The sequence below is a fragment of the Moschus berezovskii genome, chromosome 19 (assembly GCF_049115385.1).
Source record: "Moschus berezovskii isolate FMDL1 chromosome 19, NW_MosBer_1.0, whole genome shotgun sequence".
Classification (NCBI taxonomy): Eukaryota; Metazoa; Chordata; class Mammalia; order Artiodactyla; family Moschidae; genus Moschus; species Moschus berezovskii.
This window is the reverse complement of record NC_142478.1, coordinates 9,397,007-9,413,843: the sequence shown is the minus strand read 5'-3', so window position 1 is coordinate 9,413,843 and position 16,837 is coordinate 9,397,007. Positions and strand designations below refer to the sequence as shown.

General features: G+C 41.3%; 1 protein-coding gene across 5 annotated transcripts in view; it reads right to left on the bottom strand.

Annotated features, from left to right (window-relative positions):
- Positions 1-16,837, bottom strand: part of SH3D19 (SH3 domain containing 19) — a 210,245-nt gene that overhangs the window by 22,298 nt on the left and 171,110 nt on the right. For all 5 annotated transcript variants that reach the window (XM_055405613.2, XM_055405617.2, XM_055405618.2 and 2 more), the window contains 3 exons: positions 14,655-14,762; positions 7,767-7,882; positions 15-76 (listed from right to left, as the gene is read on the bottom strand). In XM_055405613.2, coding sequence (XP_055261588.2) covers positions 15-76; positions 7,767-7,882; positions 14,655-14,762 — 286 coding nt within the window. The remainder of the gene's footprint in view (positions 1-14; positions 77-7,766; positions 7,883-14,654; positions 14,763-16,837) is intronic.

Here is a 16,837-nt window from a genome sequence, read left to right as displayed (position 1 = left end):
CCAAGCTTACCTACCTGGGTGGCAACCTTGGGGGTCCTCGCACAGAACCTCCTGACTGACCAGCAATGTCAGATTCCTGAAAGAATCAGAGAATGCTTTTTAGTTAAGGTTAATCTGAAACAAGAGCTTGTCCAGAGGAATTATGGACCGATTTTTGGCTAGATCTATAAGTGGAAATGTAGCTGAGTTACAGAAAGGAGATTAAAAGAGTCTTCTCATCTCAGTCCTCACTGTCCACATCACAATGAAACTGAGAACAGAGAGGAAGAGGCCGGGGGTCTGCTGCTGTGGACCACGGCCCACCCGCCGGCACTAGTGATTACACACCCAGCATGTTCTAAGGAAGTAAGGATGATGCTTAACTCATGATAGGTTACACAGCACCAACTTAAGCAGGCATTGTAGGGAATTTTTTAAAATATGGCATTTATTTATCCCATGACAATACTTCAGATATGCAGTGCTCCTCAGTTTAAAGATACAGTAAGTGGGGTGGTGATTAGTTTGTTTTACCTAGAACAGCCAAATCTCTCATACTGGCTGGTTTCCACATTGTGTGGTAGGTTTTGAACTGGAAGGAAGTGGGAACTTAACAGAAACTTAAGGAGTGGCCTGAAAGGAGAGCATGTGACAAGGAACAGACAAGGATTGAGAAAGCAGAGCACTTATACCACAAGAATCCCTTAGAAGAAGTGGTAGCCATCATAGTCAACAGAAGAGTCCAAAATGCAGTACTTGGAGGTAATCTCAAAAATGACAAAATGATCTCTATTCATTTCCAAGGCAAACCATTCAATATCACGGTAATCCAAGCCTATGCCCCAACCAATAATGCTGAAGAAGCTGAAGTTGAATGATTCTATGAAGACTTTCAAGACCTTCTAGAACTAACACCCAAAAAAGATGTCCTTTTCATTACAGGGGACTGGAATGCAAAGTAGAAAGTCAAGAGATACCTGGAGTAACAGGCAAATTTCGCCTTTGAGTACAGAATGAAGCATGGCAAAGGCCAATAGAATTCTGGCAAGAAAATGTGCTGGGGAATACCCTCTCCCAACAACAAAAGAGAAGACTCTACACATGGACATCACCAGATGGTCAATACAGAAATCAGATTGATTATATTCTTTGCAGTCAAAGATGGAGAAGCTCTATAGAGTCAGCAAAAACAAGACCGGGAGCTGACTGTGGCTCAGATCATGAACTCCTTGTTGCCAAATTCATACTGAAATTGAAGAAAGTAGGGGAAACCACTAGACCATTCAGGTAGGATATAAACCAAATCCCTTACGATTATACAGTGGAAGTGAGAAATAGATTCAAGGGACTAGATCTGATAGACAGAGTGCCTGAAGAACTATGGACGGAGGTTCGTGACATTGTACAAGAGATAGGGATCAAGACCATCCCCATGAAAAAGAAGTGCAAAAGGCAAAATGGTTGTCTGAGGAGGCCTTACAGATAGCTGTGAAAAGAAGAGATGCAAAAGGCAAAGGAGAAAAGGAAGGATATACTCATTTGAATGCAGAGTTCCAAAGAATAGCAAGGAGAGATAAGAAAGCCTCCCTCAGTGATCAGTGCAAAGAAATAGAGGAAAACAACAGAATGGGAAAGACTAGAGATCTCTTCAAGAAAATCAGAGATACCAAGGGAATATTTCATGCAAAGATGAGCACAATGAAGAACAGAAATCGTAGGGACCTAACAGAAGCAGAAGATATTAAGAAGAGGTGACAAGAATACACAGAACAATACAGAAAAGATCTTCACGACCCAGATAATCACGAGGGTGTGATCATTCACCTAGAGCCAGAAATCCTGGAATGTGAAGTCAAGTGGGCCTTAGGAAGCATCACTACGAACAAAGCTAGTGGAGGTGATAGAATTCCAGTTGAGCTATTTCAAATCCTGAAAGATGATGCTGTGAAAGTGCTGCACTCAATATGCCAGCAAATTTGGAAAACTCATCAGTGGCCGCGGGACTGGAAAATGTCAGTTTTCATTCCAATCTCAAAGAAAGGCAATGCCAACGAATGCTCAAACTACCACGCAATTGCACTCATCTCACACACTAGCAAAGTAATGCTGAAAATTCTCCAAGCTAGGTTTTAACAGTACGTGAACCATTAACTTCCAGATGTTCAAGTTGAATTTAGAAAAGGCAGAGGAACCAGAGATCAAATGGCCAACATCTGTTGGATCATCAAAAGAGCGAGAGAGTTCCAGAAAAATATCTATTTCAGCTTTATTGACTATGCCAAAGCCTTTGACTATGTGGATCAACAAACAAACTGTGGAAAATTCTTAAAGAGATGGGAATACCAGACCACCTGACCTGCCTCCTGAGAAATCTGTATGCAGGTCAAGAAGCAACAGTTAGAACTGGACATGAACAGCGGACTGGTTCCAAATCAGGAAAGAAGTACGTCAAGGCTGTATATTGTTACTCTGCTTGTTTAACTTATATGCAGAGTACATCATGAGAAACAGTGGACTGGAGGAAGCACAAGCTGGAATTAAGACTGCTGGGAGAAACACCAATAACCTCAGATATGCAGATGACACCACCCTTATGGCAGAAACCGAAGAAGAACTAGACAGCCTCTTGATGAAAGTGAAAGAGGAGAGTGAAAAAGTTGGTTTAAAGCTCAACATTCAGAAAATAAGATCTTGGCATCTGGTCCCATCACTTCATGGAAAATAGATGGGGAAACAATGGAAACAGTGACAGACTTTATTTTTGGGGGGCTCTAATATCACTGCAAATGGTAACTGTAGCCATGAAATTAAAAGAAGCTTGCTCCTTGGAAGAAAAGTCATGGCCAACCTAGACAGCATATTAAAAATCAGAGACATTACTTTGCCAGTAAAGGTCCATCTAGTCAAGGCTATGGTTTTTTCCAGTAGTCATGTATGGATGTGAGAGTTGGACGATAAAGAAAGCTGAGCACTGAAGAATTGATGCTTTTGAACTGTGGTGTTGGAGGAGACTTTTGAGAGTCCCTTGGACTGCAAGGAGATCCAACCAGTCTGTCCTAAAGGAAATCAGTCCTGAATATTCGTTGGAAGGACTGATCCTAAAGCTGAAACTCCAATACTTTGGCCACCTGATGCGAAGAACTGACTCATTGGAAAAGACGCTGATGCTGGGAAAGATTCAAGGCAGGAGGAGACGGGGATGACAGAGGATGAGATGGCTGGATGGCATCACCAGGAGTTGGTGATGGACAGTGAAGCCGGGTGTGCTGCAGTCCATAGGGTCACAAAGAGTCGGACATGACTGAGTTCACTGAACTGAACTGAACTATACAACTAGAGCAAAGAGGTTGGATGTGCTGAGAAGATATTTGGAGGAAAGAGCAAAGGGAGTTGGTGTGAAAAACAAGAGTTGGAATGTTTGGCCTGAAAGTAGATGAGAGAAATTGGAAGTGTGGAAATCAATAGGAAGCCTTCTCTAGGAGAAGGGGTTCAAACTGTGCTAATTAAATAAGTTTTCTGAACATGTTACTGCCCAGGGATTGGGTAAGGAATATAAAACATGGAAAACTTTTTCAAATCATCTGTTGAATGAGAAGTTAAAGGCTCTTAATGCCAAGACTTCTATTCTTTATTTTAAGGGAAAAGTCCTCACTAAATTCTTCTAATTGAGTCTCTTTTTTTCAACTTTCCTACTTTCTAAGCCCTGACCACTGACATCCAGGAAATAATATTTTTCCAAGACCACCTGAGGCTAGGGGAATGCTAGGTCTTCAAAATGACATTCCTTTTTTTTTTGGTAAAGGAGGTATAGCTACAGATTAATAATCTTTGGCCTAATTTGGTCTCTTTTCCCGCTTCTCATCTTACAAATGAGTTAAAACTCACTTCTGTGGTTTGTAATTCACACTGTAATTCACAACTTTTCCTTAAATACCAAATGATTAATCGCTAATAACTGTGATCATCTGAATATGTTTCAATGTTTTATAATCCCATTTTAAAAAACAAATTAAGCTTGCCCTTAAAACTTGGTTTCACTAATGAGTTCAGTTAATGTAGGGAGGCAAGTCACCAGCTCATAAACCCTGCAATATTACAGACCATCATCCATGCCTTATAAATACACTGCCTATATGCCTTCCAACAAATCCTGCTATGATACATGAAAAACTCATTTATTTCTTTGGCCACCTTTAAAATTGAAACAAAGAGAAAAACACTCTAGCAGATAGGTAGGAACTCATATATCTTTTCTTCAAAATTACTTAATAATTAAGAGCAGATTAAAAAAAGATGTATAAATTTGACATGGGAAATTATAGATGATGTACTTTAATAAAGACACACCACACAATCCTAATCTTCTACCAAATATTAGCTGCAGTTTTCTCTGGGTGGTTCATATATCTTTATGGAAGATCTTAAATATTTTTTTAACTTCTCAATTTTGAATTATCAGCAAAAATAAATCAGAAAAAAAGGCAGTATACTCGAATCTTCCAGGACTGTTAGGCACATTCCAAAAGGCATTGCTGCACTGGACAGACTTCATACACTGAGAGGTGGGGCTTGGTTCCTGCCGGAGCCATGGTCTCAGTGTCTGGTCAAATTCAGGTTTGCACACAGCTGCTGACAGTCTTTGGAAGATTATTGATTAGGGATTTCCTGTTCTTCAATATTCCACACATGCATGGAGCTTCTCTGTACTTGGATTTTGCAGTTTTTCTCTAGCTCTGACATCCCTGAACTTTCCTTTGCTGTGTTTGGGTAAGCATTTTAGTTCTGGGTGAAGTTGGTTTTTCTGTTTGTACTGCCCCGCAGATGCCATCCTTTTGTTCTTCTTCCTTAGGATAGTTTCTTATATTCAATTTAAAAAATAGCCTTTATTACAAAAGAGCATTTAACTCAAAACATTAAATCATTTATATTATCTGTTTGAATTACTTGACTATTCCAGACTGGATGAAAAAAAATCATCTCTCTGTTGATATGCTGGCCCCCTTTCCTTTCAGTTCAATAAATAAGAATCTCTGTGTCTTAAAAGTAAAAAATAAATAAATAAATAAAAATAATTCCAGCCCCCTCCCCCTTTTCTTGCTGTAATTTCAAAAGACAGACATTTCTTCCAAAACCACATTCCTGTTTGCTGGAATCACTGAGCAGCCTCTGCAGATGTGCCTTCTCTTCTTTCTCCAGGCACTGATACCACTTCTCATGTCCTGAATTCATCAGAGAGCTCCTGGGCTGCAGCTGAGATGCCTTCCACCTTCTGGGCCACGTTCCCCAACTCTCTTCCTCCGCTGGCTGGCAGAAGCTCTGGATTTCCACAGAACAGTCTGCTCCCACTGGCAGAATGGCGCCATTGCCTCCTGATGTTTCTCACCCTTGAGTCCTCTATCGTTTAGGTGAGGACTGAGATTTTGCAGGGACAGCCATCGTGTCATGAGATGGAAAATTCCCTGGCAGGAGAAGCAGTAGAGGGGCTTTGTTCTGAGCCTCATCAGAAGACTTACCTGTCAAAGGCCCTCTCGGCATGGTCATCACACTGGTGAACCACTCCTTCCAGAGATCTTCCCCCCCGCAGCCTTTCTGGCCTCTGCCCTAAAATTCACTCACTAATTGTAATTCTTCAAACAAAAGGAATTTCTCAGTCACAGATTTCTGGCCCTGGAAATCTATGTGCGTGACTTCAGCCAAATCACTTAACTGGTGATCTCTTTCTTGTCTCTTCTTCCTTCAGACCCAGTGTGTATTCCGCATGCATTCATTACAGCACAGCACAGGGCGCTCTGAGCTCTCCTTCCCCACCCTCCGCAAACACTGCAAGACGGGATTTCTGTCACGCTATTCATGCGAAGTATAAACAGTTGTGAATAAAGTTCCCTCTCCAGATGGTTTAGTTTATTCTAACTTCCTTTTCTTTCTTCTTTTTTTTCTTTATGTTGGAGTTGCTTTGTGGATTGATTAACAGCAAAGGGAATAATACTTACTATTTAATAGAGCTTTACGGTTGACAAAGCCCATGCCTGCTAAGTACGTCTACTCGTCAACCCCTCACTCCATTCTACTACCCTTTAGTAACCTTCTCAGGTAACTTTTTCTCCTTGGAAATATGGGATTTCCCCCATTCAACAACTCTATGGCAGGAGCTCTATCATCCTCTTTTGGGTTTTCTTGGCCCAGTTTTAATAAAAATTTATTACCAAGTATTTTGAAATGCAAGTGATCACTAAATTTTAATTCAGCCTACAGGAAAATCTCATTAACTTGATATTGGCTAATTCAATTTAATGGATCCATCAAAGAAATTTCTCTTCACTAGATGATTAGATCAGTTTGCATGTATAATAAGCATAGTTAATTCACAATGTAAAACTATTATGAAATTTGAACTGAAAATTTGGCTCAAAGACTCAGAACTGGTTTCTTTTGAAACAAATTGTAAAGATAACCTAGGAATTTCAAAAAGTATGGAAAAATGGTATTGAATTTGGAATTTTTTAAAAACTGTGTATATATTTAAAACTTTTGACCACCATCTGTTAACAAGCACATGCTAAAGCACTATTTTTAAAATTAAAAAAAATTTTCTCCTAAATTTCATATGAACAAATTCTCAAGATTATCTTAAAATTATGTGATTCATTCAGTATTTCAAATATAATCTGATCACTGAACTAAATCTGTTTTCACAAAAATTAAAAGTTCTTAGAGATTTTTAATAACCTCCTCATCATTCAGTTCAGTTCAGTTGCTCAGTCGTGTCCAATTCTTTGCGACTCCATGAATCACTTTATTCATACGCATTTCTCTAACCAACATCTATCTAAGTGCTAGATCTGTTGAGTCCACTAGCTAGCACGCCAGGCCTCCCTGTCCATCACCAACTCCCGGAGTTCACTCAAACTCATGTCCATCAAGTCGGTGATGCCATTCAGCCATCTCATTCTCTGTCATCCCCTTCTCCTCCCGCCCCCAATCCCCCCCAGCATCAGAGTCTTTTCCAGTGAGTCAACTCGTCACATGAGGTGGCCAAAGTATTGGAGTTTCAGCTTTAGCATCAGTCCTTCCAATGAACACCCAGGATTGATCTCCTTTCAGTTCAGTTCAGCTCAGTCGCTCAGTCGTGTCCAACTCTTTGCGACCCCATGAATCACATCACGCCAGGCCTCCCTGTCCATCACCAACTCCTGGAGTTCACTCAAACTCATGTCCATTGAGTCGGTGATGCCATCCAGCCATCTCATTCTCTGTCGTCCCGTCTCCTCCCACCCCCAATCCCTCCTAGCATCAGATTCTTTTCCAGTGAGTCAACCTGTCGCATGAGGTGATCTCCTTTAGTGCTATTTAAATGATAATGCTGGGACTTTCAGGGTGTTTGTCTGCCAGTGCAGAGGACACAGGTTCCTTCCCTGGTCCTGGAAGACCCCACATTCTATGGAGCTACTCGGCCTGTGCACTCTAGAGCCCAGGCTCTACAAGAGAAGCCACTGCAAGGAGAAACCCACGCATCACAACAAAGACCCAGCACAACCAAAAATGTAAAAGATAAAAAAAAATTTAAAAGGCAATATACTGGTGTAGGGCAAATTACTTTATGATGAAGTACAATGAATTACCCAAAGTCTTTCATCCTATATGAATTTTTAAAATATTAAATAAATACATGGAGCTTAGAAAATGGTTTGTAATCAAGGTTTTATCTGACCAATAGTAAAATAATTTAGACACCAGCTGAGTACTTAAAATGACTGTGTAGCTTAGGACAACCTATAATGACCACTTACCAAGTTTCTAATTCTGTCAACATTACCAAGCTTTCCAGACACTGTGCTGAAGGTGTTTCCAATAGGTTTTTCAGTAGGGAGAGGAGGTGGGCTTTGTGGATCCTCTTCATGTAAACCTGGAAAAATAGCAATAATTAATCAGTAATTTCTAGTCTTCAAGGGTTTCACAGGATGGAAAGACTGCAGCTTGCTTCCTTAGAAAAATGTCTATACACAAAAGAATAGATAGCTAAGCAAATGAGAAAGATCTCCTGACAAATCTCAGAAAATCGACGGATTAGCAGCCATCAGTTAATTTTACCAAATGTTTTATCAAGAGTAAAAATGATACTAAATAATTACAACAGTAAGCCAGCATTTGTTGGAACCTTCTATGGACCAGGCATTAAGTTAAGGCACTTTATTCATACGCATTTCTCTAACCAACATCTATCTAAGTGCTAGATCTGTTGAGTCCACTAGCTAGTAGCCACATATGGCAGTTTAAACTTAAATCTTAATTAAAATTAAATAAAAAGTTCAGTCCTGCAGTTGCATGGACCACATTGTAAGTTCTCAGTAGCCACATGTGGTTATTGGCTACAATATTAGACAGCACTATGCTAGATACCGTTGCATCCATTTGGCGGATGAAGAAACTGAAGCTGAGAAGAAAACAAATGAACTATCCAGGTCTTGCTTTAACAGTACATGAACGGAGAACTTCCAGATGTACAGGCTGAACTTAGAAAAGGTAGAGGAACCAGAGATCAATTTTCCAATATCTGCTGGATCATAGAAAAGAGCAAGGGAATTCCAGAAAAAATCTGTTTCTGCTTCACTGACTATGCTAAGGCCTTTGACTGTGTGGATCACAACAAACTGTGGAAAATTCTTAAAGAGATGGGAATACCAGACCACCTGTGAAACCTGTATGCAGGACAAGAAGCAACAGTTAGCACAGGACATGAACCGACAGACTGGTTCAAAATTGGGAAAGGAGTACGTCAAAGCTGTATATTGTCACCCTGCTTATTTAACTTATATGCAGGGTACATCATGTGAAATGCTGGGCTAGATGAATCACAAGCTGGAATCCAGATTTCCAGGAGAAATATCAACAATCTCAGATATAGAGATGATATCACCCTAAGGGCATAAAGTGAAGAGGAGCTAAAGAGCCTCTTGATGAAAGGGAAAAAGGAGAGTGAAAAAACTGGTTTAAAACTCAACATTCAAAACACTAACATCACAGCTTCTGGTCCCATTACTTCATGGCAAGTAGATGGGGAAAAAATGGAAACAATGACAGATTTTATTTTCTTGGGATCCAAAATCACTATGGATGGTGACTGCAGCCATGAAATTAAAAGACAGCTGCTCCTGGGAAAAAAAGCTATGACAAAGCTAGACAGTGTATTAAAAAGCAGAAGCATCATCACTTTGCGGACAAAGGTCATGACTTTGTCGACAAAGGTCTGTATAGTCAAAGCTATGGTTTTCCCAGTGATCGGGTATGGATGTGAGAGCTGGACCATAAAGAAGACTGAGCGCCGAAGAACTGATGCTTTTGAACTGGGGTGCTGGAGAAGACTCTTGAGAGCCCCTCATACAACAAGGGGATCAAACCAGTCCATCCTAAAGGAAATCAAACTTGAATATTCAACGGAAGTACTGATGCTGAAGCTCCAACGCTTTGGCCACCTGATGTGAAGAGTCAACTCATTGGAAAAGACCCTGATGCTGGGAAAGATGGAAGGCAAGAGGAAAAGGGGATGACAGAGGATGAGATAGTTGCATGGCATCACTGGCTCAAAGGACAAGAGTTAGAGCAAACTGCGGGAGATGGTGCTGCTGCTGCTGCTGCTGCTAAGTCACTTCAGTCGTGTCCGACTCTGTGTGACCCCATAGATGGAAGCCCACCAGGCTCCCCCGTCCCTGGGATTCTCCAGGCAAGAACACTGGAGTGGGTTGCCATTTCCTTCTCCAATGTGTGAAAGTGAAAAGTGAAAGTGAAGTCGCTCAGTCGGGTCCAACGCTTAGCGACCCCATGGACTGCAGCCTACCAGGCTGCTCCATCCATGGGATTTTCTAGGCAAGAGTACTGGAGTGGCTTGCCATTGCCTTCTCCGCGGGAGATGGTGAAGGACAGGAAAGTCTGGTGTGCTGCAATCCATGGCGGAGCAGAAAGCTGGACATGACTTAGCAACTGCACAACAAAACATCTTGACGCTACTAACAGTCAGACCACAGCTTTGAACCCAAAAGTCTATTTTCATTGTAATAAGCCTTGCTGCTTTCTAATAGGTGGTGTGTCCAACCCTTCCCCAATCCAAATAATTAAATGTGCTTTCCACTTTATCAGCTCCAGATTAATGGGCTTAATTGCTCTCATTTCCACAAGCAATATCTTTACATCCAAATTATATCCTTAACCCAGAGATAGTGTACCAACTTAGTATAAAAAGAAGAAAACAAACATGACCAGGTTTAATTTGTGATAGCTAATTAAATGCTGTGTACAAAATACTTGGAGAGAGGATGATGGTAACATACTAAAGGAGGCTGAAGCCACCTTTTACTGGTTAAGGCATTTAAAGGAGATGGGAATTTTTCTCATTCAAATGAACACTCTCTGCTTCCATTTCACATGAAAAACTTACAAGAGGATGAGTTCCTGTTTTACTCACAGACAGGGAAACACTCTCAAAGGAGGAAAGTACCCAGGTCAGCTACTAGGAAAACAAAGATACAGAGACAGGCAAGCGTTCTTAGTGAGAGGCAGGGCTGCCATACAAAGACCGTCTAACTCAGCTGCCATCTCGAAGACTCCCCCTGTGTTGTAGTTTCCTTATTCTTATACAGAAATAATGAATCACTTAGGATATATTGTCGTGACAAAAAACTGAAGGGTACAAAGTAGTAAGAACATGAAAGTAGAGAGGAGATAGCTTACTGGAAAGGGACATAGTAATTATCTGATGTGGGTACGTGGTGAGAGGTGGAGATTTTCTATTTCAAATAATGTGGTCAGCGGAGGCCTCAATGAGAAAAGTGCCATTTGAGCAACGACCTGAAAGAACAGTGAAGAAGATATCTATGCAGATATCTGGGGAAAGGACATCTTAGTCAGAAGAAACAGGTCTCCAGGGGAAGAAGCTGACAGGTTCAGAGGAAGGAGTTTTGTACCACAAAGCTGTTTGTTTCTTTTCTTATCCATTCCAAGTTCTTCGGACACCAAGTCTTTTTTTTTTTTTTTCCTCCACAACATATATGCATTGCTTAATAATTGTAATAATAAAATTCGAGGGGAATTTTTTTTTGCTATGCCTTGTGGCATGTAAGATCTCAGTTCCCCTACCAGGGATCGAACCAGTGTCCCTTGAAGTGGTAGCACAGAGTCTTAACCCCTGGACCCCAAGGAAAGTCCCTGGGGAACTAGTTTTTTATATAAATAGAAATAATTCTCTAGGAACTAGCCCTTCCATTCTCTTACAAACAGCAGTACAGAACTCAGCTTTCTAATAGCTCCTGGAGCTTTGTCAGGATAATAAATAAAGATGCTTCTTCAATATGTCTTTTTCAGGATTTCAGGACTGCTAATCCAATTTATCAGTGTATAGAAAAGGACTGAGTTACAAGGGTGGCCCTTGATGGCCTAGAAAGTTGGATTTGGGGAAGGTTCCCACCATTTCCAGAACAAATAAAACAAAAGAATAAGGTTTATGCTGAACACCCGCTTTCCTTCTGGGAATCTGGAATTTTGGCACATAACAAAAGTTCTAGAGGTACCCATGTAAACAGCCCCCAACAAAACCCCTGGGTACTGAGTCTCTAATGCGCTTCCTTGATTGACATTTCACAGCTGAGGAGACTGAGGACCACCCTGTGCAACCCAACCAGGAGAGGCTCCCCAGAAGCTTGTGCCTGGTTTCTTCCAGACTTTGCCCCATGCACCCTTTCCCTCTGCAGATTTTGCCTTCTGACAAATCACAGCTGCAAACACAACGACAGGCTAAGTTCTGTGAGTCTTCCCAGCAAATCACCAAACATGGGGGTTTTGAGGACCCTGACACAACAGGAGAATACATTTCAATGTACAAGGTGTATTCCTTGAAGCCACATGAGCTTTGGACAGTATTTATTATCATTATAGCTCACATGGCTTATTAAAATCCCAAACACTTTATAATAAGGTAACAGCAAGCAAGCAGACAACCCAATGAGCTGTCACATGGGCTATACCTGTGGGTTATATCATGCTGTCGAAAGAAACACATTACCAGTTCTTTAGTTTAACACTACTATACAACTTCCTACGAAGCTTCAACAGTACGTGAGCCGTGAACTTTCAGATGTTAAAGCTGGATTTAGAAAAGACAGAGGAACCAGAGTTCAAATGGCCAACATCCACTGGATCATCGAAAAAGCAAGAGTTCCAGAAAAACATCTACTTTTGCTTTATTGACTATGCCAAAGCCTTTGACTGTGTGGATCAACAAATAAACTGGAAAATTTTTAAAGAGATGGGAATACCAGACCACCTGACCTGCCTCCTGAGAAATCTGTATGCAGGTCAAGAAGCAACAGTTAGAACTGGACATGGAACAGCGGACTGGTTCCAAATCAGGAAAGAAGTACATCAAGGCTGTATATTGTTACTCTGCTTGTTTAACTTATATGCAGAGTACATCATGAGAAACAGTGGACTGGAGGAAGCACAAGCTGGAATCAAGATTGCTGGGAGAAATATCAATAACCTCAGATATGCAGATGACACCACCCTTATGGCAGAAACCGAAGAAGAACTAAAGAGACTCTTGATGAAAGTGAAAGAAGAGAGTGAAAAAGTTGGCTTAAAGCTCAACATTCAGAAAACTAAGATCATGGCATCTGGTCCCATCACTTCATGGGAAATAGATGTGGAAACAGTGGCTGACTTTGTTTTTCTGGGTTCCAAAATCACTGCAGATGGTGACTGCAGCCATGAAATTAAAAGACGTTTACTCCTTGGAAGAAAAGTTATGGCCAACCTAGACAGCATATTAAAAAGCAGAGACATTACTTTGTCAACAAAGGTCCATCTAGTCAGGGTTATGGTTTTTCCAGTGGTCATGTATGGATGTGAGAGTTGGACGATAAAGAAAGCTGATCGCAGAAGAATTGATGCTTTTGAACTGTGGTGTTGGAGGAGACTCTTGAGAGTCCCTTGGACTGCAAGGAGATCCAACCAGTCTGTCCTAAAGGAAATCAGTCTTGAATATTCATTGGAAGGATTGATGCTAAAGTTGAAACTCCAGTACTCTGGCCACCTGATGCGAACAACTGACTCATTGGAAAAGATCCTGATGCTGGGAAAGATAGAAAGTGGCAGGAGAAGGGGTCAACAGAGGATGAGATGGTTGGATGGCATCACCGATGCGATGGACATGAGTTTGAATAAACTTAGGGAGTTGGGGATGGACAGGGAGGCCTGGCGTGCTGCAGTCCATGAGGTCGCAAAGAGTCAGACACGACTGAGCGACTGAACTGAACGAAGTGAAAACCCACTAGGTTTTGGTACCATTATTTTTTCTTCTCCTCATTTTTCATAGCAACTCTGTTCAATCTTCTCACTACTTGGATTGGAACCATTCGTTAATAAAACCATCAACAGACTAAAACAAATGATTCTTCTAGGTAGTATTTTACAGAGAGAGAGGTCAAACCCCTAAGCTAAAGGGGTTTCATGGCATTGCAGGGTATGCCTACAGTGTAACCCTGGGATGATGCAGGTGAAGGACTGGTAAACTTGCTCTGCTGTTGGCAGGAACGCAGTGGCAGAGTCTTGTTAGACAGAGGCAAGGATGCCTCCGGGCTATGCAAAAGCGTTAGAGGAAATGAAAGAGGCTCACAGAGAAAGTGTGTGATTACCCTGAAACCCACTGTATGTCATTTGTGTACATACATCTCACATACTTTTTCTCTTTGCCTTCTAGGAGTCTCTCTTATAATAATATCAGATTTGTTTTAGTTTGCAGTACTTATTAAAACTCATCCAAAATTTCATGTAAGAATGTGAAAGTGGTTAGGGTTCTGCACTTCCAAAGCCAAGAGCCTGGGTTTGATCCCTGGTTGAGGAACTAAGTCCTCGCAAAGGCAGCCCCCCCAAAAAATCAAGTAAGGAAGTTTATAAAACATGTAATGTTATACTATTTAAAAAGTCTTTTTATACATTGCTACGTTTTTATAACTTTTGGTGATTTCCCTTCAGACAATTCACACATAGCTATATTTAGATTATGCTGACTGGAATAATATACTCCTAATGCTAAAGCTGAAACTCCAATACTTGGGCCACCTCATGCGACGAGCTGACTCACTGGAAAAGACTCTGATGCTGGGAGGGATTGGGGGCGGGAGGAGACGGGGACGACAGAGAATGAGATGGCTGGATGGCATCACCGACTCTGTGGACATGAGTTTGAATGAACTCCGGGAGTTGGTGATGGACAGGGAGGCCTGGCGTGCTGTGATTCATGGGGTCGCAGAGAGTCGGTCACGACTGAGCGACTGAACTGACTGAACAGACATATACAGTTGTATCTGCTATCGGTTTCAAGTACTTCTCCACTCGATCTTTACTGCTGGCACTAACATGTTACATATTAATATTACACTTATTCTGAGTTTAAGCCTCCTTCTAATCTCTCTGCCTAAAAGGATGTTAAAGAGAAGTAAAATCTAAATTAACTGTACTAATTGTCAAGAGAATTTTGAAAAAACAACTTGCTTTTATATGTTCTCAGTTATGAGTAATAATAATAAATGGCCGATGACACATAATTTCAGAAGCAGAAGTTGATAAATTAGCATATATTTCTCCCCAGCTCCTGGAGTAAAAAATAAATGAGGCAGAGAAGTGCTTACATTTTCCTGGTTTGGCTGGAATTCGAATCACAGTGGGCTTCCTGGTGGGTGCTGGTTGAATTGCTTGTTCCTTTGTTGGTTCTGTTCTGGTGGGGAGCTGAAAGGGATCTAATGAAAAACAGTTGATTTTGCATGTTTTAGTTAATATGGACTCAAACAAAAAACCTCATTCATAATTAAACAGTCATATTTCTCATGCCCTAGGGAAAACTATTCATGGATAAACAAAATCTCAGTTTGCAGAGACAAAAACAAAATCAGGGCTCATGAAAGGAAACAACTTGGAGCTCTGTAAATAATTTATACGGCTTTTCTTCCTCTCTGATGAGAGAGAGCCAGGACAATCTTCAATTATGTAGAAGCTATCTTTCACGGGAGTGTAATCATTTTATAAGTGTCTCCCTGAAAATGAGGGGCAATTGAAACAAGGAGCCCATTTCCCCACACTGTGAAGTCTCCCGTATCCTCTCCCAATGCCTGTGCTAGAAAACCTCCCCCAAGGGCCGCCAGGGCCCACAGGGGGCGCTCTGCAGCCTTGGATTGAATAGTCAGGTAAAACCACACCTCACCAACATGAAACGGAGAGCGTTTTATCCTGGAAGTAAGGTAAGACATCTGCCTTCAAATATTTAATTCTGGGGCAAGGACATATGAGTGAGCATTCCTCCATCTTAACTCATTCATTTAAAAATGGGCAGTATGTGCTTAGGGAGAGTATTTTAAACAAAAGCATAACCACCAAACTTCTTTTTCCTTTTTTCTCTGGCCACACTGCATGGCTTGTGGGATCTTAACTCCCAGACCAGGGACTGAACCCGGGCCCTCAGCAGTGACAGCATGGAGCCCTAATCACTGTATCACCAGGGAATTCTCCCACCAAATCTTTTTACTGAAAAATATAGTCTTCTTTTCTTTAACACACGTGTTCTTTTTAGTAGCCTGGAAAGATGACCACAAACTTTTTAAAAGATGAGAAATCTAAAAATAAATGGATTAGCAAAAATAAAATCAAATGCTGTATGATGCATACTCTGCACAGCACATGGGATCTCATGAGGCTGCTTATGCCTTTATTCCGCAAGAGACAGAATGAATATATGTTGTATTGGCACCTGTCCTCTGGATCTCACCTGTGGGGAGATGCTCCCTGTGAAACAATGCACTCCAAGCATTCGTGGCTGGCCTGTTACAAGCCGCTGTTCAATAAAGCACCTTTTGCTGACCAACTCTTTTCAGGATATATGAGAAGCTGAGCTAGGGATAAGAAGCCCTTTCAGCTCCCTGACACTCGCCTTCCCTTCCACCCAGCTCTCAGGACACCCTACTCTCAGACCTGCCGCCAGAAAAGCACCCACTCACTAGTCACGTGTTCTCACGTCTGCCTACCATGTGCTAACAGTGAGAGGTGGGAGACAGGACAGTCAAGTACAGCCCTACTTTAAGCTTATATCTACCACCTCCATAAGACCCCCAGGGGGCATGCTAGACAACACAATTACTATTAGGCTACTGGGAAAAAAAACAGATGACCCTCTATGGAAACCCATTATCTCGTCTATGTTCAAAGACCCCACTCAACATCATCAAAACAATGTCAAACTTTCAGAAAAGGCTGTTACAATATAACTCCAGAAAATAAACAAAGCTCTTTTAGGTTAACCAAATTCTTTAATCCCTTATTTTGTTATAGCATTATTTTTTATTTCAAAAGTAATAATTATTGTAAAAATGGGAAACATTGAGAAATATATGATAGAAAATCTCCTGTAATCCCATCCCTCTAGTAATAATTATTATCTAAAATTTGGTGTATCTGTCTACAGATTTTTTTCCATATGGCACTGTAGATATTTTTGTTGTTTTGGAGTTTCTGGGCTGCAGCACGTGGCCTGTGGGATCTTCCCTGACCAGGGATTGAAGCTGGGCCATGGCAGTGGAAGCGCTGAGTCCTAACCATGGACCGCCAGGAAGATCCTGATTATGCAGGTATTTTGAAAAACAAAAGGAGAATCGTTTTCTATTTCTTTGTGAGACAGACTGGGACCTGGGACTCTGCTGCAGTGCTGCAATGCTTGCACCTGGACACACCCCTCCTCAAGCAACTAAGAAACTACATGAGACTAAAATAACTGCATGCATTTGCAGTTGCTGCAGATTCTGGACAAAAGATACGAAGAGACCAA